Here is a 22,923-nt window from a genome sequence, read left to right as displayed (position 1 = left end):
TGACGACTCACTAGACTCATATGGAACTATCTTACACTGATATCTAACTATGTTGACGACTCACTAGACTCATATGGAACTATCTTACACTCATATGTAACTAAGTTGACGACTCACTAGACTCATATGGAACTATCTTACACTCATATTTAACCATTTTGACGACTCACTAGAATTATATAGGACCATCCTTCACTCAAATTTGTCTTATTTTTAATACATGTTATATATTTATGTATTAGTCTATTATTTTGACAATCTATGTACTACACATCTCCATGTTAGTGAAGTAAGTAATTGAGCTACTTCTTTTTCACCTTTTCTATTCCACTCTGGTTGGAACCTCGTTTTGTAGGACGATCCTGGATTAGAAAGATCTCACGTAAGGCTACATGTCTCAGTTAATTTGTGAGTTATTATTTTAGTCTTATGTATGCAATTACGGTAATTCTCACTTTATGTTACACAGAACCAACTTTGGATTGACTTGCCACTTTTAAAGTAGGCAAATGCTACTTTAAAGTATCCTTCCTTTTCATCTTTTTGAACCGACTAGGTTACTCAATGAGGATGTTTTATTTCTCATTTATCAGTGTTTTCTGTGAGCTGGTAACACTTTGTAAGTTAAAAGCATTATTTGTTACCCCTCTAGTAAACTATGTTATTTCAATGGCAAAAATCCTATTGATCCCACTAATCAATTGCTCCAGCGATACTTAAATAGAGAAGTCATCAGAACTTATTCCTAAGACCGGCTTGAGATAATTCTCAAACTCTCTCCTCAAAGTATTTCAAGATTAGAGTTGGAATGTACACACAGGGTAGCCCGAATTTTTTTCATTCATAAATCTGACATACACGTTAAAATCGAACAATTTACTTTTACAACACTAAGAGTTGTGGTCGACGTCACCGCCCTTTAAGTACCGAGCTTAAATGTTCTTGGAAAAATTATTTTAAATAGAAGTGATAGAGCTGCTTTTGTTCAAAGAAAACCACTTTCAAAAAACATACTGATCATTTTATAAAAACCATTGTTTTGAGTTCAGGGTATTCCAGTACTTTTTCGTCTAGAAGAGGTCAGAGAAAGTTGGGGAAAAATAATTAAGTCTTGAGCAATCTTGAACCGACGATCCCCACCAAGAGAATTAAGGACTTTTTACTCTGCAATTATTTTTCTGAAAATATGAAATGTATGAGTTTTAAAATTTTTGTTTCTTGGATTTGGTTTTGAAAACATTTAGTCCCAGAAAATTAAAGTTCGTTAATTTAAAGAGTTTACTGTACTGGCTGATAACATTGAGAAGGAAAGTGGTCGTGGCCGGACGGGTATTCAGGTTGGAGTATGATAAATACGATGACATTCTGTTTGAAGATGAGTTACGTGGCAGCTGGGATGTACCGCTAGACAGCAGTTTCGACACACTCACTTAATGGCAGTCATCAGGTGGTCATATCTCTAAAAGCTAGCTGTATTTAAAAGAATATTTATCTATTTTCGTTTTTTTTTTTTTTTTTTGTTGAAGGGTCAGTAATACCCTCTTGTACTCTAGATCAAGTAGGCAGTTTAGTCGGCATTACTCAGCTGGTCGAGGCCACCTGAACACTAACCTGAAGCGTATGTAATAACCTTCCCGGCTATGATATAATATGAATAAATCACGTATATTTCTATTGTAGTGTACGCATTTCCTTCATTTTCTGTAACTGACCCTACAAATTTCTCTTGCTCTGCTTAATTACATATCTATTTTCATGTAATATTACTTTATTAAATTTACTCAAGACAGGGTCTCTCACGTACAAATTCTACACAATGGTTATTTGTGTGACTATTGAGAAATTTTGTTTTAATACGATTGTGAGATAGCACGATGTTAACCTCTGACAAGCACAAGGTTAGAATAAGTTTGCATAGCACAGATTCAAGTGATATTACACTTCATCGCAAAATTAGACCCTATTTTAGTCTAATTGATAAAGTTTTACTTAAAATTTATTAAAATGACTTCAGCAACCATACAACAGTTTTTTAGTGCCCTGAAAAAGGCACCACATACCAGAGGAGAGTGTTAAGTACCTATAATTAACATTTTATTTATTTTATTTTAATATCCCATCTTAGATTAGCTAACCTCGATAAGGCAAACATTTATTTCAACTCTTGTACTTACATATGTCTTTGATAGTTCCAATGTATGCACTCTATGTAAAAATAACCTTTCAGACTCCTTACTCCAATTCCTTTTCTCTTGCCAAGTCTTTCCGCCCACATAAATTAAACAACTTAATTTTAACAGCTTTGCCTGACTCAGAAAACTATGTGAATCTATTTTTCTATTATCTGTACATCAAATCAACGCTGTGTATGATTATGTCAAATTATCTTTACAAATAAGTGTTTTACTTAATGAGTGGTAATTTTTTTAAAGCTAAGAAAGCTAAGATCTGATATAAGACAGAAAGGAAAAGAAAAGCTCTTAAGAAGTTGATATCATTTTCTTTTCTTAAATTTAAATTTATTACTTTGCATATTTTTATATCTGACATTTATGTACTTTTATGTATATTATTTGTCAACATTCCATGTCAAACTCCATGCTAAAGGGATAAACCCAAAAAGCATTATGTAATAAATAAAATAAACATTAAAAAAAAGACATCCTTTTGTTACAGTTCTACAGGAAAACTGAAATTAAATAAAAACAAATATATTTATAATATCAAATAATCTACAAATATTTGTTAAATTATTTATAATATGGTACATTCAAAACAAAAAGTATCAGACTTTAGATGTGGTATTCTTAATCAGGTAGTTCTAGTAAGGTGAGGTCTGTTGTTTGACAGGAACTATGTGGCGGGTCGAGGTAGACACTTCGGCACCGTGAGCGTAGAACTTGAGGGAGGAAGTAGCGTGTTCTCCTGAAGAGCCTGAGGAATACTCTGCTGGATTTATCGCTGTGTACCCTCCGGAAGTGGAAGTACCTAGATAACTTTGGTCATTCAAACTTCGTGCAGGCTGTCCATATTGATTAGCTCTTTCAGCTTGCTGGCCATGAAAGTCACCAAACTGGCCACCTAAACCTTCATTGCCGGACGACTGGCTTGTGTAAGTAGTCGTTCCGGCCGAAGTATAACCTGCTGGCTGGTTCTGACCATAAGGGGACTGTCCGCCGAAACCACTTTGTAGACCCTCGCTAGAATAGCCTGTAGACTGTCCGACGACTTGACTTCTATGTAAAGCGAAATTAGCGTAGGATGTAGGATGTTCACCATGCGAACCACCATCATAAGCACCAGCTGAAGTACCAGAATAATGTGCTCCTTGTCTTGCATAATTAGCATCTACAGAACTCCTATGATCTCCAACAGATGCTCCAGTATTACGTCCTGCAACAGATCCACTTCCGCCTAGGTAACTGCCCTGTAAGGCTCCGACATTATGTCTTCCACCACTTGCATAATTAGCACCCAAAGAACTTCGATAATCTCCAAGGAATACTCCTGCAGAAGGTCCAGCGAGAGATCTACCTCCTCCATTGTAACTGTCCTGCAAGGCTTTAGATGAGTGTCCTCCAAATTCAGCCTGCAATGCACCAGCAGAAAGTGTACCTACACTACTGCCCCTTGCAAAATTTCCCTGATTGCCGTAGTCCTTTTCAGACTGCCCTTTGTATCCATCAGAATGTCCTCCTTGACTTCCTTTTTTGAACAGACCATCATAAAAAGTAGCATATTCTCTGCCTCCACCGAAATTTCCTGCACTTGTATGACTACCTCCGCTTTCTGCACTGTAATCTCCACCCCTAGCGCTGTAATCCTTGCCACCAGAACTGTAATCTCCACCCCTAGCGCTGAAATCCTTGCCACCAGAACTGTAATCTCCACTCCTAGCGCTGTAATCCCTGCCACCAGAACTGTATTCTCCGCCCCTAGCGCTGTAATCCTTGCCCCCAGAACTGTAGTCTCCACCTACAGCGCTGTAATCCTTGCCACCAGAACTGTAATCTCCACCTACAGCACTGTAATCCCTACCACCAGAACTGTAACCACCGCTTCCAGAACCATATCCAACAGCTCCTCCAGAAGTATAACCTCCCTTGCGCATAGTAACTGGATGCTTAGTATTTTCCCTGTGGACAACCACATTAAAACCAGATTTCCCTTCAACGGTATATTCTACTTTTCTCTTCGATCCGTCCGCTTCCACCAGTTCGTAAACTCCTTGTGTGCGTCCACCTTGGCGTTCCTCTTTGTGAGTCTTGATGTCTTGGGTGTGAGGATCCTTGACCTCATACTCAAAACTATAATGTGGTTCAGTGTGCTGCTCTTGTTCGTCATGGTAGCCGCCATGTCTTTCCCCACCGCCGCCTCCAAGTCCTCCGTAAGGTTCTACCGCCAGTACTGGCGCCAAACATGCAACTACAGCGATTATCTGCCGAATAATTAAAAATAATAATAACAAATTAACATAGAATAAATTAAAAATGCTGAATGGTATAATTAAAGAAATTGTCTTGACAAAGTTAATCTGCAATTTACAAATACCTATGGCGAACTGCAGTAGCGTAATCCAGTGTTAATTATAGTCTTATCGAAATGATTTCGATCGAGATATTGACTCGATATTGACTGAAATAACAGGCTTTGAGAGTTCGATAAACATGGAGGCAACCAGTAAAATTATGTAACACGCCTAGTATATTTTTAAAGAGATCCATATAGTAACATTGCCCAATTAGGATATCTATAATCATGGGGTTGTAAAATGGAAAATTGCCCCAGCTTGTAGTCGGAAAACCAGCCTGCCGGCATTTTGAATGCGATGGTATTCAAATGAAAGCACGCTCATTTAATGATATTATCGGAATATTGGAGGTAGTGATCGCAATACGGATTCGATATTCATCCAAAATGAATACCATTATCATTCAATATGATATTGGATATTGGATTGAATAATATTGGATCGCAATACCATTGTTAATAAATCCCCGGAAAAAAAAATAAAAACTTAATCATTCCTTTATTCTAGGATTATCATTGATATAATGGAATTTATGAAAATGAATTTTGACTGAAATTAACAAATTGGACTAGAAAGGATGAAGCTCCTAGGAAGATAAAATCTTTGATGTGGGCTAATCCATTGGGTAGTTCCTTTCCCTAAATTATAGGATTGAAAAGTAAAGTAAAGTAATCGCCTATTTTTTCAGGCGGGGCTTAACGTCCAACTACCATTTGTCTAGGTGTCGTGGACGGAGGCGACTAGCAAACGTACTTTACTATTTCTCATTTAACCATTAAATAAAATCCAAGGCCAAGACCGGGAATCGAACCCAGTACCACAATTATAAGATTATTTTAGTCGATACTGTTGAAGTAACCCCGTACTCCCACAGAACTCAACTGAAATCGACACTTCCTCAGAAAATTATCAAACCACAGAAATAGGCCAATCATACGACATACATAAGTGTCAATGAAACCCTTTTGGTTACCAAGAGAATGACATATCCGGTGGCTCACTTCCTACAGCGAAATTTCGGCCAGACATTTCATATTCATATTTTGCTAGTGTTAGAATCGTACAATATACTGAAATGACACTTTAAAGAAGTTACCCTTTCAAGAAAAACCTCTCGCTTTAAAGTTGCCCGTTCAAATATTTCAAATAAAAGTAACTGAAATTTATGTACGCAGTGTGTAACTTAAGGCCAACCGATGGTCTTGTATATTTAATTTTTAATAATATTGAACAGTTGATGAGGCCTTAAATCCCTCTCATCTAACCAAAAATGAGGCACCACGGTAGCCGAGCGGTTAGAGGCGAGACTAGTAAAGCTAATATGTGTTATGGTACTGGGTTCGATTCCCGGTCTAAGCCTCGGATTTTATTTAATGGTTAATAAAAGAAATTTACAGTAAAATATGTTTGCTAGTCGCCTCCGTCCACGGCACCTAACTAATTGGTAGTTGGACGTTAAGCCCCGCCTGAAAAAATAGGCGATTACTTTACTTTACTATCTAAAAATGTCTACAACTACATGCATTTTCCAAGTGAAATGTTCCCAATAAAAGTTATATATCTACAAAGAAAATCGTCTGCGCTAAATGTTTGTTATGTTTTCTAAAAAGAAAAACAACTAAAAAAACTGAATTTATAAAAAAATCGATTGAGAAAATCGCACTTTGACTCGATGACTGTTGAAAAGCTTACCGTCGGGAATCTTGATAATATCTAAACCCAATGTAAAATTGATTGTTCTGCGATTTTCTGATTCTAAGTTATACCAAGTAGATAGGTAGACATTCAAATTATTCTTCGTAAAAACTACTTTTACGGTCCCAGAGTGTAAAACTGACCTGTCTTGTGAAAACTGAATATTGAACAACTGGACACGCTCGCCACAATTGATCAGAAAGTAAGAATGAACCAAGATATTAGGACGGTAGTAATCCATCAGCAAGATCTAGGACGAGGTATACTCACTCGGAACAACATGATGACCTGATGATGTTAGTGTGTTGGCGATACGATGATCACTGAGCTGTCGCACATTGTACTTAGCATGTTATATATAGCGGCCAAATCGTCATATCATATAACCACTGGAGTAATTACACCAACCATATTTACTTTCACTGTGGAGGACCTTTAGATCTTGGGACCCCACTACCTTCTCCGGATCTTCCTTTTTAGGGTCCGTACTCCCTTCCTCAGGTACTTGTCTATTTGTTTACTTTAATACTTGGCAGAAAAGAAGGACAACAGTAGCAGCTCTCTCTGTCTCTCCAGAACAGCAGAGTGACTGTTACATGTTAACATTGAGTTGAGTGTACTTGGAGGCAAACAGAGGTCGATCAACAGGTGTCACTCATTCATTACGTCACGCAGTTTGATGTTCCAAATTTCTTCAACATCATGTTTGTTGCCAATAAACGAGGACATTAAAGTGTTTCAACTTGTTTAACAGCTGGTGCTGTGCATGAAGTTAGTCAATGAAAACAAACAAAATTTACAATAATTTGCGCAAAACTTAGTTAAACAAAAGTAGTTAGTTTGTAGTTCACAAACTTATTCTCACAGAGAAATACAAAGTAACAACCTGCAAAAAAGAAACCTTCCAGTTTTCAAATCGATTGGATCCTCAATAACTAGCTCACTTATATCGAAATTCGCACCCATCATCTGAGGTTGATTCGAGTTTGGTTTAAGAGTTTCACTTCCACTTGTAAAGTTACTCTTGATTCAGTAAGTTTGGTAGAATCTTTATATCTAGTAAAACAGGTTTAAAGATATATTATAATAAATTTAAAGAAAAATTGTGTGGAATGTAGAGTTTTATAAGGAATTGTGTGTAAATAATGTTTAAGGAATGCTGGAGTTGTAATTTATACGAAGTTGAAATTGGCAACGCCGAATCAGTTCAGTTTGCTAACTGTAAACAATTAATTGACAATTTAAATACCTGTATTCGAGGACTATTATCAATGAGTCAATGAATGTGTGTAAAATTAAAAAAGACCAACTTTAATAGCAGAGAACTATGCAACAGGCTTTGCGTAACATGTTGTCCAATTGGTATTCTATTTGGAGGGAAAAAAGTGAACAATTTAGTAATTATAAATTAATTAATTTTTCAAAGAACAATATTAACAGCTCTAGGAACTATTATCAGCTGTAGTCAATATTGCTAACAATATTCCTACACGGCTACACCACCTGGTTATGAAGGACAACTAAATACTGTGGAAATTCGATACACTTTTCTTGTATATTAGTAATTCTTTGCCAATAATTTTGAACTAAACCATACAGAAATAGAAGAGAAGATGACCTATATCAGAATATTGTCACAGCTGTTTTCAAAAACTGTATAAGGGCGGTAAGGTTCAGGGCGGCCATCATTGAAGAGGTTATATTTAATGAAGTTGAGACGCCACGGTAGCCGAGCGGTTAGAGGCAAGATGTAAACTAAGATGTATTGGGTTCGATTCCCCAATCTTAGGCCTTGGATTTTATTTAATGGTTATTATGAGACATTAATAGTGAAATATGTTTGCTAGTCGCCTCCATCCACGACCTCTATTTAGGTAGTTTGACGTAAAAAGCCCGCCTAAAAATAGACTTTTTATTAGGTGAGAATGTTAACTGTCGCCCGCTAATTGTCACACATGAGCAGGCATTTCTTCCAATTTTGCCCCCTTTAAAAGTTTGTGCGTCATAACTCTGACTACCAACTCTTTTGGGAGCCACAATGAACTTTCAAGTCGCAGTAGATACCTTCCTAACTGTAGCTTCCGGTCCTTTCATTTATCTACAAATTCCATTCTAATTATCTACTTCAGGAAGCAACTGTACATCATTGTAAACACAACAGGAGCAATCATTTTGAACAGATTATAAGAGTAATTGCTACCACAAATTGTACGTTACCATAGTGACAGTATAATGTTTTTATCTGTGATTGGTCCAGTTCTTCCGCACTCATTTCTATTAACATTTTACAATGTTGGAGTTAGTAAATGTATTTTAAAAAGATGGTATTGAGAACTAATAAGTTAAGGCTTTCTCTTAACTCCCCGAAAGAGGTACATTGAACCTGAGGACCCCAATGATTGTGTGGACAACATATTGCCAAAACTGAAGATCGCAAATATTTCTAACTTGACATTTCCTTTAAGTATGATCAGTGATCAAGGAGTCATAAGATTTTTGTTAAAATCGATCAATAGGAAGTGAAAATTTCAATTTTCCAGTTACGCGTTTTTCTTGAAAATGGCTGGAACGACTACATGTGAATTGGATATAATTATTCAAAAATGTGGAACTGCTGATTCTATTTGGAATACTAGAAAAAAAAAATTCAATGAGGACACTTTTTGGAGATTAGGCATTGGTTAGACCGACCTCTAAAGTGTAATGTGTAGCCTGTGCCTCATATATTTCATTTTCAAGTATTAAATATGTGTAATTCCGATAATGAAGTCAGTTTGACCAGAAATGTGAAATGCCTTGTTCTTAGCATCTGTTTTCCTTCTACCAAGATAATGTGCTTCATTAAAATTATTTTAAAGTTGTAAAGATTGATTCCAAGATTGGTTTTGGGGCGTCACACCTCCCTCAATGCAATTTACTGATATCCTACATTGAGACCAACTAATATTTTTAAAAAAAGTCTCAAGTTTTCTTACAATAGGAAATAAGAAGTTTGTTAAAAGCCACAAATTTTCAAAATCAAGATCTGAGTTCTCTTAAAATTGTACACGATATGTTCTCTTAGAGATATACAGTAATTAGCGCTCTGAATGGCCACTCAGAACAGTCCATACTTTACAGATGGAGATTATTAAAGAAGTCCTAAATTTTGACAATTTATTGGGCAATAACTGGAAGAGCGTTTCAACATGTTCACACTCCATCTGATTGGCCAGAAGAACAAGCACTAAGCTTACAAATTACGCCGCTAATTGTTACAGTAAATTACGGCGGTACGCTGCTAACTAAATACGGGCTGTAAACTAGTTCCAGTAACAGGACTGAAACACTCAGTTTGCTTGTCGTTAAATCACTCTAATTTTAAATTACTCTCTGAACTTTAATGTGGCTTAGCCTAAATTATTACCCATTAACGACGACACGGTCTGGGGCAATTTCACATTATCGTCCTTAAGTACTCCACAGATAACAGAAAGTAAAACTATGGCCTACTCCACTGCCACTGCCTACAGTAACCATTTCTAGAGCGACTCCTATACTACAAAGCACCCTTTAGAACCTCATCTACCCAGCATAGATATCATTTCCATCATCTTCTGATTTTATTGTCTTTAGATCAAGGGATACACGTTAAGGTGGGCCATGGACATCTGTTCAGAGCACAACACATATAGAAGATAATAGATACAGCAATTCTTCAAAGTGCTCTTCGTCTTCGGAGAGACTTCTACCTGGTCGTTCTAGGTCAGCGCCCTGAAGAGTGCAACCCCGAGGCAACATGGCCATTTGGCTTTCTCTGGACTTCCCAGCGCTTTTGAAATGAGTCCTACATGTATGTTGGTCCATCTATTTTTATTTAAACAGTTAACTGGTTAAAGAATTTTTCTAAGAAACGTTATTTAAGCGGCGTTCTTAGGAAGGGATTAGTCTTAATAGGCCGAACCGAACGGTTCTAGTACCGACATCATGAGCATCACAAGTGTTGCCTGAATTCCAAGTTAGAAGATTATCATTTTACCGGCAGAACTGAGCATCTTGTTGAGGCTCTCATGTCAGGACTTGCGCTTAGGGGATCGTGCTGCTGCTGTAAGCTTCTTTCCTGAAATAGACTTACCCCAAAGTGCTATTTTAATCCGTAAAAATGAATGTAATCGATATTGAATATCAATAGATCATGTACGTAAGAATTAAGCAACTAATACAGCCTGACGCTGCCATTCTGTTGGCGATGAGCAGTTTGTAGATGAATGGGACGCTTTATAAAGTACCTGTCACTTAGATATGTCTATTCACAGCTACCTCGCAATGGCTACGAAATTAGCCATGATTTTTACTTATCACTAACTTTTTAAAGAAGAACCTGTCAGCTGGAGTGGTGAGCTAGCTTCAACATGAGCGCACGATGTCTATTCTACATATTATGAAATTACAGTTGCAAAATCTTTTATAATAAACTGTGCACTGTTTAATGGCTGAGAATTTAGGGCAGTAGAAAAATCACCAATACAACAGTAACCTGCATAGTTGTAACCTTACTGTTCCAGTTGTTCCTGATCTCTTGTTATCTCTCTGGTGGATCTGCTTTCTTCTTCTGCTTCCTCACAGTGAGGATATGTCACACAATGTGTTTATCAGTTTACAGAGATCAGTTTTTTTTTTAGAAGAAAAATTCCTGCATCAGGCTTTAATCAGGAGTCAAACAGAACTACCTACAATAAAGAATCAGACTTTAGCAGACATTCTGGGTCCACTTCTGAAATAGTATTCAACAACCGGATAACAATGTGAGCAAGGGAGTTCATCCCTGGTTTCAGAAATTATCTTGTTATACGAGAGCAACTCGTAAAGCAATGCAGCCACTAGAAACAATAACATTATGGTTATAAAACTAAATTCTTAGAGTTAGCATTATGACTGTGACCAACGCACCGCCTACTTGAAATTAACTTACAAACGGCGCAGATTGGTTTATATTTTGATTCTGGTACAGTTCAATAATGCGACTGAGTGGGCGTCTAAATGAAATAAGTTTTATCGGTTCTTAATTTTAATTTAGTTCAGATTGTTCTCGCCCCTCCACATAAATTAATTTCCTGTTCTAGTAGCAAATTTACGTAATCTATTTATATTTTAAACAAATAAACGAGAATAAAGACACTGTTTTTTATATTCTGTAACATTCGAGAAAGTAATGTAATCGTACAAATTTTCGATTATCGTTTTTCATCAATAACACAGGAATCGAAATTGAATTCCTTAAAAAAGGAAAAATCGTTAATTACAAATCGATTTATGTGTTTGTGTCTGACAACCGTAAATGCCTCTGAAACAACTTTTCAGGTTTCTAACTTGTTTTCAAAAATAGCTCAAACGATTTCCTTTGCTTACGTCAACGCAGATGAATAAAACTTTTAGTTAAAACATTTTTCTTGGAAAATTTATTTAAAAGCACATTTAGGGGAAAGAGAGGGGGCCCACTCTCCTCTAATGTGCCATTTGTGTCCAATGTACAATCCTGTAGTTAGCGAAAATTCCACGTTTGAAGAAGATTCCTTTTTCTGAGGTCACAAAAACGGAAGCTCGGATATACATGCGATGACAACACTTCCTTCGTACAATAACTCGCCAAAACTAGTCACAAGTATCATGCTGCCCTCTTTAGTTGCTCTAATCCAGTCTCTCGCCTTATTGAGGCGCCTGCGACCGTAAAGCTTCCTTGGCGATTGAAGATCGACTTCGATATCCTGTAAAATGTGTTGCACTTCTCTCCTGCTGCTCATCATGCACGCAATCATAATAATCTAATCAAATTAATTTACTAAAATCATTTCAAAACCTGTTCTTCCAGAGAAAAGTCGATTTGTGAAAATTTGCCCTAAACTTGACTAAAATTGACTTAGAACTTATCAGAGAGCGCAATAGATCTCGGCTCAGTAAGAAGTCATTGTCTCAATGGAATAGAGTTCTTGACGAAGAACAAGTGTTCAAGATTTCTATTTAGAAATGTGTGTTACATTTAAATATCATTTAGAGTAATTATTAAATGATAATTAATAATAATTATAAAATTGTGACCCCATTTTCAAAAGGCCATTATTTCAACACCTGATGATGCCTTATAAAACAACGCACACTTTCAGACACGCTGGACGACTGTAACATAGGTGGTATTTACTCTCACACAGGCTGCCTGTAATTTAATCCTTATCTAAAAGACACTGAACTCTGGACAGACTGCACGAACATTTTGTCCACTTATGTATGTACTAGTAGAAGTGATGGTAACCTCACGGGTCCTCAGTGGTTCGCAACGGGAGCAAGCCTGGCTATTACGGACTTCACATTTTTGGGGCATGGAAAATAAACACGGTGGATAATACTGTTTTTCAAGAAGCTGCAGAAATAATATTCAATTTGTATTTAAATTATTCTTGGAAATTTGTTAAATGATCACAAAGGAGAGCATTTAAGAGTTTTAAGGAAGAATTATTCAATATTTGAATTAACTTATTTTAACGAGAAGCAAATTCTAATAAAACTAACCGACTATTTTATTAATAATAGTTCTCTAATTATTGATTTTAGTTTCCATGAGAAAGAAATGTAACGCGCAATACTAGCGGTGACATATTCAAACTGTTAACAGTTTACAACATGCATGATTTGTAAAAAAACAAATTACAAAATATTGCGCCCGAAGCCTGTTTAATAATAATTATAACCTAACAATCTGCTTTCATAGTTTCTTTAATTCTTTCTTTATTTGTAAGTTTTAATTAGTTTCTTATATGGCTTCTGTCAGTCATTTCACTGAACGTTAGTTTTCAATAATAGTTACGTCTAATTTGTATGAAACAGACGGTTAGGCAACTGTTATACTAAGGTTTCCATGGGGTTATATGTGGTCAACTTTATAACCTAAACAACTGTTTTACCATCGCTAGCAGTTAGTACCCACTTAAGGTACCTTAAGGACTCTGATCCTTTAGGATTGTTGCGCCATCGATACATCGAAACACGGTAAAATCACCTCAGTCCTAAGTCATCACATAATTTGTTTTTAAATAATAGTAATAATATTAAGGTCATCAACGGAAAAAATTATATTAAATATTATCTTGTCTAAACGTAATTTGATGTTATAGAGAATGGAAGGGAGGTGATAAGCCATTCCAGCTTTGAATATTGCACAATTTGGAGCAGAGGAGAACAGTTAATGGCAGAGTGGGATCAGTGTACTGAAGTGGCGTACTTCGCTAAATCTCGCCTGACTGGAGGAGGCCAAACGTTTTATAGCCTGGAATGTATTTATGGAAATGAAAGTATCGTACTTACTGGCCCCTAACTTGATGGCTACCGTAACTCGGCTGTACTTCTTTAATTTTATTACTAACTAACCTAAATTCTTCTCCATCTGACAGATTAACTTCTTAAGTTAATTTAAAAAAAATTATTTCACCAAGTATATCTAATTTATTTTTAAATTTAATCAGGGTATTTGATCTATTTTTAATTGGTTTGAACAAGTTAACATAATTCTTGACTGATTTAAAAATATTTACTCAAATGATTAATGATTCTTTTTCTTTACTGTCTCTTATTCCAAAAAACAGGAAGAATTACATTCACGATGGCGGAACTCTTTCAAGATTTCCCACTTTTGGTCTTATGTGAGAGAACAGAATATCTGCCAAATAACAGTAGGAGGAAGATCTCACTGTCTGGTTTAGAAAGCATAAGGCGCTTCCGAAACCCGTCAGTTCGTCTAAGAGTTATTTAGTGATCCTCAGCTTTAGTAAATAAATTTATTTCAGTAAGCAGTTATTCAGCATTGATTAATTTAATTTTGGTTCACGCAATAAACACTGAGGTTATTAACCGCAACATAAAATTCTTGGAAGTAACTACAATACAGAAATATCGTCGAGGAGAGAACTAGATCAGGACAGCTTCTGGCTGGTCTCAACTAATCTCTCTGCCCCCCACTTCAGGTCAAATTGTAATTAATTTTTTTTGTTAAATTGTTTATAAATATGACGTAATTGGTGTAAAACTGCCAGACGCACCGTGTGCAGGTTAATGTATAGAGATACATTAAGTTATATAATCTCAATCATGTTTTATTTACATCTACGTACAAGTTGACACACATAGTGACTAATAACATCAGTGCACTTTTCCAAGGACCTAATCCAAAATTTTTTTTTTGATGATATAATCACTTGACTGGGACAGTAATGCTCCCCGAATTAAACATCTAAAATAGTACTGCATTTATCGTAACTAAACTGCAGTGTGCTAGCAACAGAAACTATGACATCGTATCAAATTAGCGACTTACATTCAAGATCGTTGACTTCATTCTCATAGCACCCATGTTTGATTGATTGATTAGTTGCTGAGGATTTGACTTAAACTAAGTTGTTTCTCACATATACTTACTGATTCAGCCTCTGACCATGAATGAAAATCCGAAACCGGTATGGAATATAAAAATAATGAGTTCTAAGACGGATAAATCGGAGATGTATCCAGCACTGCGGACATAACTATATTTGCAATATCTTTAAGAATTTATTTTTGTTTTAAAATCGAAGTATGAATCAATGTATAGGTTAGAAATTTGAAAATTGTAATTAGGGGAGGTTTTGCAACAGTTCCCTCCAAAAGGTTTTTCTGCCATCAGTGAGGAGAGAGGCCCCTAAATGATGCAACAAGTAAATTTTTTGGAGGTAGTTGAACTACCTCAGTGCAGTGCAGTCTGATATTTCCGCGAAACCTCTACCCTGACGGCGGCAAAGTGAAATAAGGAAACTGCGGCACACCTGAGACTAATAATTAATTGATCTCGTTATTGTAATCTAGTCTGTTGAAAGTCAGAGCTAATACCCAGCCAATAAATCTAGCCATGTCTGGTGGTATCAACAATGGCCATGCAGGATCTGGGTCAATGACACGTATTTAGACGGTCTGAGACACACCTGGGATTGCGCACCAGTGACGCCTTGTGGACATGATTTAAGGCCCTCCGGAGTAGCTTGCTATTAACAGATTAGACGAGAAGGTCGGTTTCATTGGTAAATATTTACTGCCCCCATTTTTGTAGGTTAGTATTCCATCTGGTCATGATGAATGTTTTGAAAAAAATCGATGATATTTACACAACAACCTGGAATGGCTGGTAACTCACTCAATCATCTCTTACCCAGTTTACGTGATTCATTTTTTCTCGTAATATCGAATCTTAATTCTATACTACAAATGTTTATTTTTTGAGATTGACCGGAAAATCGTGCCACTGATTTTTTTTAATACCTTCTACACCCACTGCTCACATATCTAAGTAAAAATACCGGCACTTACTTCTAGAATAGTAAGGTGGCTAGTTTCACTTCAAAAGTGCCATTTCAGCCTAATGTAAGGTTCTTTGTTTCACATTTGATAAAGGAACGAGTTGAAATCTCAAGGGAGAAGGAAATTCCACAAACGTAAGCACTACTTTACAAAATAGAATTTCCTCTAATCAGACATTTTTTCCTAAAATGCCTTCCACGTCACTAAATTTCAGTACATTATGTACACGTAAATTGATAACTTTAATTCGGGCAATGTTTTTTAGCAAAATTTAAAATTCTGGATGAAACTTCGATTCATGTGAAGATTCACGGCGGACAAGTTACGGTCGATACCCGCAAACAGACCCACTTTCTCTGGAGGAACTCAAAACGGAGAATGCTCTGAATTGAAAACCAGCACGACTGCAATACTCACTCCTACGTACGGTACAAGGAACTGAAATGAAAGACTGATCAGCGTTTAGGGCTAGTTCTAGTCGTGACTTGGTCGGCTGTAATCTTCAATTTTAACTGGCACAAGAACCAACCTCCTCACTGTATAAACTTTCACACGTAGATTATAAGCCATAAGAGAGTTAGATACGTTTAGTTCCGCAGTTGGCAACATCTCCACTTCCTGCAGACTCTCGCCACGTCAGAGTTGATTTACATAGATCACTCCTGTTGCATGCGGCGCAGAGTAAGAAAGTAGCTCTAGATACTGAGACTCTCAGAAGAGGCTTCTGGGTAGAGCGGAGTGCCAGCGATGTGTCCGGTAACCAATTGCTGAGAACAGACATTATGTAAGCGTAACTCCGTTGGAAGTCTACTTACCATCGGCGGCCCTATTTTTGCTACAACTAATATAAATCACAGATTATAATTGTTTTAATCATATCTAATTTTCTATTTAGAGTTTACTCCAGAGGTAACAGTTTTGAGGTGCTTAGACTTCGAACAAAGTGCCCCAATTGGAAGTTGGAACATTATATTTGGATAGAAACTGAAATTTAGCGATTTAAAATACCACAATTCTACTGCGCTGAATGAATTTTCCACTTACTTTAGATTTTCTGAAAATGGCTCCAACGCATTTTCTTAGAATATGTTATACACTTTTTACTTATATAGGACTAAAACTTTTATTTCAACCACTTTGGAGGAAAAGTATATTTTGGGGGTGTGAGCAGGTATTGTTTACAAGGAGGTTAAATGTGAATATCAGTTGGCAATATGTATACGTTTTGGGACGTCACACTTGCCTCAAATATCCTGTCACGATATCAAAGGCCAACTACCATTTAGCGAAAGTTCTAAGCATGAAGGTAACCGTGAGTGTTGAAGACAAAGAAAGTCATACTAGTACTCAAAACAGGTTTCTTATGTAGCGATAATATCCGAGATGTCGAGGCTACCGCAAATAGGACTTCGAAATAATCTAAACCAGAGAATCGTCCAAGGATTTCATTGGAACATGGAAATAACGTACTCCCGAAGTCTCCTTCCTGATGATGCCATCTTTCAGTTTGTTTCCCAAAGGATCCAGAGTGCAGAAGTTGCAGAAGCTCTGTCATCACATTTCCTTCAACAGTATCTTATTTTATGTATCATGACAGAAGCCAAAATATGTGTACGTTAATTTTATTACGTAAGTAGCTTCCGTAAGGAAAAGTCGTGTGAGTTTACACAGCTGGTTAATGTTGCAAAAATAAACATAACCTATATCAAGCACAATTAATCTGCTGCTGCTGTATTCACTATTACAGCATTAAATTGTAAATTTATGGCGCCTCAACTTACATAATCTTGATTAAGATTTGAAGCAGTTAACTAGGTTGTATGTAAGAAAGCCCACTTTAATTTTAATAGCCTTTTAAATGTGCACACGCTGACGGAGTTCGCGTGAGATAATGGGTTTGTTATTATATATATATTATACATAAATATTTTAATTTGAAAATGATAATAAAGCCTGGAATACTTAATGGATATTTTTTAGTCCGGTTATATACTGAGATATATATATAGATTGTCAATAGATCACAATATTGTGAAATGTACGCCGAGTGAGAAACACCCTCTGTTTGTCACTTCCCTACACTTTCTCTTATTCCAGGAAAACAGACAGCATTGTCACATTATTTTCCATTTTGAGTCTTAACTGGAACTACATGTCAGGAGATCCACTGGAAACGGGAGAGTGGTTTTTACAAAGTGGTCGCTCAAAAAAACGAAATAGTTTTCACAATTCAATATCGGGTGGCTGCTGTATCACCAAAGGAACAAAATAGCCAACTGCAATACCACTTCCTTAATCAATGTTTTTTAAATTTTATTTTTCCGAAAACAGCTGCAATTGTTTTAAAAACTGGCACTTTTATTGGTCGTTAGCTTTTACTTGCAACAATTTCCCAACCACTTTTAAGGGCTGCTTGCTCGACACTAGTGCACTGACCCTTTAAACCCAGCATCTGTATTTCCTCTACGGAACGTATCTCTGGTGAAAACAGAATTTTATAGATTTTTCTGTGACCTCATTCTTTCTTACCTGCATTAAGAAAAAGAAAATTGTATGCGACATTCTTTGCATGAACAAATTGAATTTCATGGCCAAGTTCAAGATCTGAAGGCCGAGTGAGTTACAAATGGAAGGTTGTAGTAGCTACTGACCTTTCGGATGTAGTCCAAATGTTCAACCATCTCTACAGACTAAATGTCAATGTCTTCATTCATAAAAAAAAAACATCCATTCAAGTTTCCCACAGTTAACTGCCGTGTAACTTTTGCACGTTTATTACAGAGTTTATTAGTAGCGTGGTTATTTCTTTTGGGTAGACAGCCCGTTCGAAAGACAGTAGTAGTTTTAAAAGGCACCACTGGAATAGTTATCATATCGCACAATATTTCACTTTCCTGACAGGAATACAATATTTTTGCAAATGCCACCTAAACTTCCAATCAGCTTCCTTAGATTTTTCAGGTTATAATTGTCAATTTTCCTCTGAAATTACCTGAGTGGGTGTAATTCCAGAAAAATATCTGCTACATTTTCCTTTCCTATTCTTTGACGTCACAAATTATATATCTAATACAATACTGTATAATAATTCTGTATAAACCATAACTCCTTCTCTTGAATCATACTCATGATCAATATGGCACACCCTCGCTACTTCTCTTCCAATATTCGTGGCACTAACTTTTACATCTCCTTTCTAAGACATTAAATTCTTACGGCCATTGTTATAGTTGTAAACCCGAACCTGAAACTACACAATAGAAGGAAAACCCATTCTTTTAGTAAAAGTGACCCTTCAGGTTGACTTGAGTAGATTTACTGCCAGGAAGAACAGAGTCGTAGAATGAATAAACTCCAGGGTTAGGACCATTATCGCGGTCTCTCTCTAGTGCCTTTATATCAAGGAGCTCCCTTAACAGGATACTTTCTACGCTTGCAAACTTAGTTGAATATTCAAGTTCCATCGTTTGGACACATACTCTAAATCTTGAATAGTGTTAGTTAGTTCTCTAGTTTAGTTAATGTAATCAAAGTTTACAAATATATGTGAAATTTATCTCATCTTTATCACTCCAGGAAATCAGAAGCATTTCATATTTGTTGGTGACGAACATTGAAGTGGAATACATCTGTTTTTTGTTAATACCGCCATTATACACTTTCCAATAATCTGCATACATCAGAATACTAAACTAAACTGAGCACTTAATAATCAGCTTGGCACTACTGTTTACTACACTGACATAATGCGCCTGGGGCGATGAACAGCCTTCCACGGCCAGAGCGCTTTATTGGGCCAAATTAGGGTAAATTAAAGGTCCAGTTGGGCAAGAGAGAGGTTTAGCATGAAAGTTGCACCGTTTTGCCAAAATTTGACACTTTTCTAGAATTTGGAACAGAATAGTTTTGTTGAGTCTTTCTTGATGAAATTTCTGTGAGGAGGTCCTTCAAGTGCTGCAACTTCCTCACTCAATAAAAAATTGGGTAGTAATTGCGCACAGTATACAGAAGCAACAATTTGTAGTAAAGGGACACCCTCTATGCACTAATACTCAGCATTTCAAGCGATTTCAGTTTATGAGCTAAAATGTTCACATAAATACATACTTCATTGTTTACTCATGGAATTCAAGTGAGCTTCAGTTGAAAACCCAATATTTAAACTCTTATTTAAGAGTGATCATCTTATCTTTCTCTTACTCCATGTAAGAGTACAGATGAAAGCTTAAATTTCCTAAGAGGTAACTCAGGCGGCCAGTGTTGAAACTCATCTCCAGTTACAACCTGTTACAATATTAGAGAAACAATTACCTAGCTACACCGATTTAGCTCTGATTGCATTACATAATTGCTTGATTCCCTTTGAAAAAATTAATAATTTGCAGACGAATTTGATTAATACCTGCTAAAAAAACACATAGTTCTAGCATTAATTAATTATTTCTAAAAAATACTGTAATTATTTAATTCAGTAAAATTCACATTAACATAAAAATACAATAAATGCACATTATGCAAGTGATGCATTTAATTAGATAATTCAGATAGCGGAATTATGGTGCTGTCAGAAAGAGGAACTACTTGTTTGAGCTGGGTTCCCAGTAAGCCTGAGTCCTAGGTTAGGGCCGATGTGGTTAGCTAATACTACCATCAGTTCAAGCACCTTGCACCTGGAAACATTTTGGCTGAGCATAGCCCTTTGTACTCCTTGTCTCATCAAGATATCTAACTTACAACTAATCTAATTCCACTTCTAAAGTAAGCAAAACTTTTCGAAGGACTTTTACTTTATTTCTCTTGGCTACGATAACCTTCTATTAAAGATCAATAAAATGTTTCCACTTTGGACCTGTTAGCCTCCGTCCTCTGGGGTTACGCTTTGCTGCAATGACATTTACCATCCGCTTTGGGAAGAACAGTTGGTATTAATTCTTTAATTTTCTGTTCAATATTACGTGCCTGGAACAAAGCATGGTCGTCAACGAGAAGCAAGGAAACCAATCTATTTGATTTGCTATTAAGGTCTCACCTCGATCATGGTCAGATCGTAATAGCCCTGCACATCGTTAATGTACAGTGGAGGTTGTGTCTGAGGTTTCTTGCCCTCCTCAATTTGTCTCAGTTTGAAGATAAGTTCATCTAGTTGTTTCAATTTACCGTTTTGGAAGACTTTTATTTTACCTGCAAAATACAGAGTCGACAATCAACTTTCACTTCACAGTTATTAAAATTCTTGAATCAACAAAATCATAATTTCACTTGCTGTGCCTCAGCAAAGTTTTACACTTAATCAGAAGCACTTTTTTTTAAAGCGATTCATTCACAATACTTACCCATCATGTACAAAAAAACTACTCTTCAAAGTGCGGATGAACACAGAACCTATCAAGAAGTGTTATCCAAATCTTAAATTCAGAAAACTTATGCACGAAAGCTTAAACTTTGCCCAGAAACTTTTCCGATCGTCCATTTTTTAGATTTGAAATTTTTCTAACATTTAGTAAAAAGTCTGTTCCTGTTAGCACAAAACAGATAATGAGGCGGTACATTACAGTTGGAGTAACACTTTAGAGCGAAACTTAAACATACCTCTTGCCCAAAACTATCTTAGAATAAGATTACCTTGGAACGTGTTATAAATAAAAGATATAGATCTATCTAGGAGGTATGATTGTACCAAGTTTAAATAAAACCGTGGTAGAAGAAAATGCCCAATCAGGTAAAAAACCGTCAGTAAAGTGGTGAGGGATTTTCATCACTAATTTCAGTCACCCCCACGGGAACATCACTTTTCCGGGCCAACTTGACGATAAGATGTCCACAAAAAGAAAGAAGGTTAAGGTACGACACCTGTTCTGTTAAATTCCGATACGTTCAGTAACCTGTTTATATCAGTTTTATAAGGACAAACAATCAATTTTTAATGATTTCGAATATCACTGACATTACAATGATTGTTAGTATTTGAAAATGTATTTGTACTGCATTGCATTTATAAAAAGTAATAATTACCTGAAAGTTCTCGAAGGTCGTCTACAATTTTAGCTTTAGAACTGTCACTTTCATCCAAGGTTGCGGAAATCTTGTCGATAGTTGCCTGCAAAGTGTCGTGCTCTTTCTTGCAGGCCGTTTCCATCTGCTTCAAACTCATACTCGTCATTTTGACAGTAGTTTTACTTACACCAACAGTCACGTTCATACATACAAAAGGCTATGTCAGTATTAATGTCAGTTAGTGCAAACCTTTGTGGTTTTCATTTAAACCACTTCACATTTTGTGCTCATACTTTTTAATGTAGATTTTATTTATGTTGATAATATTGGCAGAACATGTGTAAGTGTGTTTGTCTATTGTAATCAAATGTACATAATATTAAAATTTGTTCTGGTATTTTTTAAATTGTTTTTATTCTGCAAATCAACAGAAGGAGAACAGCTGACATTTTTATGTAAAGAATTTTTTCCTTTTTTTTTAAGATACTTTTTTTACTATACTTGGAAGTAATAAATCTAATTTTTACGTGGTACGGTGGTTGATCAATCTAATATTTACGCGGTACGGTTGTTGCGGAACAAATTTCAAACGTCCTAGAGTTCAAAATAGTTGCTTTTCTCAAAATCTAGTGATTAGCAGTTTTACATTGAGAGCTTGTGTGTATCCATGGTTTAGTCATCTACGTATGTTGATAAGCTTTACGTACAAATTTAGAATACCAACTTTGATTCATAATTTTGAGCAATTTCCCACAAAATTCAAAAAAGGAAAATCTTTTCTCTTGACTTAATCTTCCGCAATCCTAGTATTAAATTTTCAAGATATTTAAAATTAGTACTAAAAATTAAACTAACATCAAATGTTATCATATACATACATATGTATGTATGTATATGTTCAATATAACAAAATGGTACAATTGAATTAAATTTGAAGTTGCAGCACCCTAAAACCCAATTTAATTAGTTTCCACCTTAACTACCATCACTTTATATAGTACATCCTATCAATTATATACAGTTACGGAGAGTAAAATGTATAACAAAAATTACTGGGGATAAAGAAATTTCTTATCAGAAGTACCATTTTAATGAACGGATCTTTCATTTTTCTTAGAGCAACAACTAATGTAGGCAATTTTATTTAAACAGCTTCTACACTCCAAAAATATAATCTCATGTACCAAATTCCATCTAAAATAGTAACAAACTCTACGGGATATTTAGGAACTCGCTGTGATGTGAGGTGGTTAGTTTCGTCACATTATACACCAATCATACATAGTATAACCTCCCTCATAAAAAAAAAAACACTTATTTTCTCTGGATGAGAGAGTGATATTTTAGAT

At 36.0% G+C, this 22,923-nt stretch overlaps 2 protein-coding genes across 3 annotated transcripts; both read right to left on the bottom strand.

Moving 5' to 3' along the window:
- Positions 1-2,222: 2,222 nt before the first annotated feature.
- LOC141457542 (uncharacterized) lies at positions 2,223-7,656 on the bottom strand. Of its 2 annotated transcripts, XM_074134684.1 has the most exons (4): positions 7,476-7,656; positions 7,113-7,282; positions 6,497-6,986; positions 2,223-4,438 (listed from the first exon to the last, which is right to left on the bottom strand). In XM_074134684.1, exons 3-4 carry the CDS (start codon positions 6,506-6,508, stop codon positions 2,822-2,824), a joined length of 1,629 nt encoding a protein of 542 aa, XP_073990785.1. In that variant the 5' UTR covers positions 6,509-6,986; positions 7,113-7,282; positions 7,476-7,656; the 3' UTR covers positions 2,223-2,821. The 2 variants fall into 2 exon arrangements, with proteins under 2 accessions (XP_073990785.1, XP_073990784.1); XM_074134683.1 differs by having other exon boundaries at positions 6,497-7,282.
- Positions 7,657-20,349: 12,693 nt separating this feature from the next.
- LOC141457567 (uncharacterized) lies at positions 20,350-22,187 on the bottom strand. Its single transcript, XM_074134736.1, has 3 exons — positions 21,593-22,187; positions 20,610-20,761; positions 20,350-20,539 (listed from the first exon to the last, which is right to left on the bottom strand). Exons 1-3 carry the CDS (start codon positions 21,777-21,779, stop codon positions 20,453-20,455), a joined length of 426 nt encoding a protein of 141 aa, XP_073990837.1. The 5' UTR covers positions 21,780-22,187; the 3' UTR covers positions 20,350-20,452.
- Between the last annotated feature and the right edge of the window lie 736 nt (positions 22,188-22,923).

Source organism: Rhodnius prolixus, unplaced genomic scaffold (assembly GCF_049639745.1).
Source record: "Rhodnius prolixus isolate KJV_2025 unplaced genomic scaffold, Rpr scaffold_22, whole genome shotgun sequence".
Taxonomy (NCBI): domain Eukaryota; kingdom Metazoa; phylum Arthropoda; class Insecta; order Hemiptera; family Reduviidae; genus Rhodnius; species Rhodnius prolixus.
This window is presented reverse-complemented; position numbering and strand designations above follow the sequence as displayed.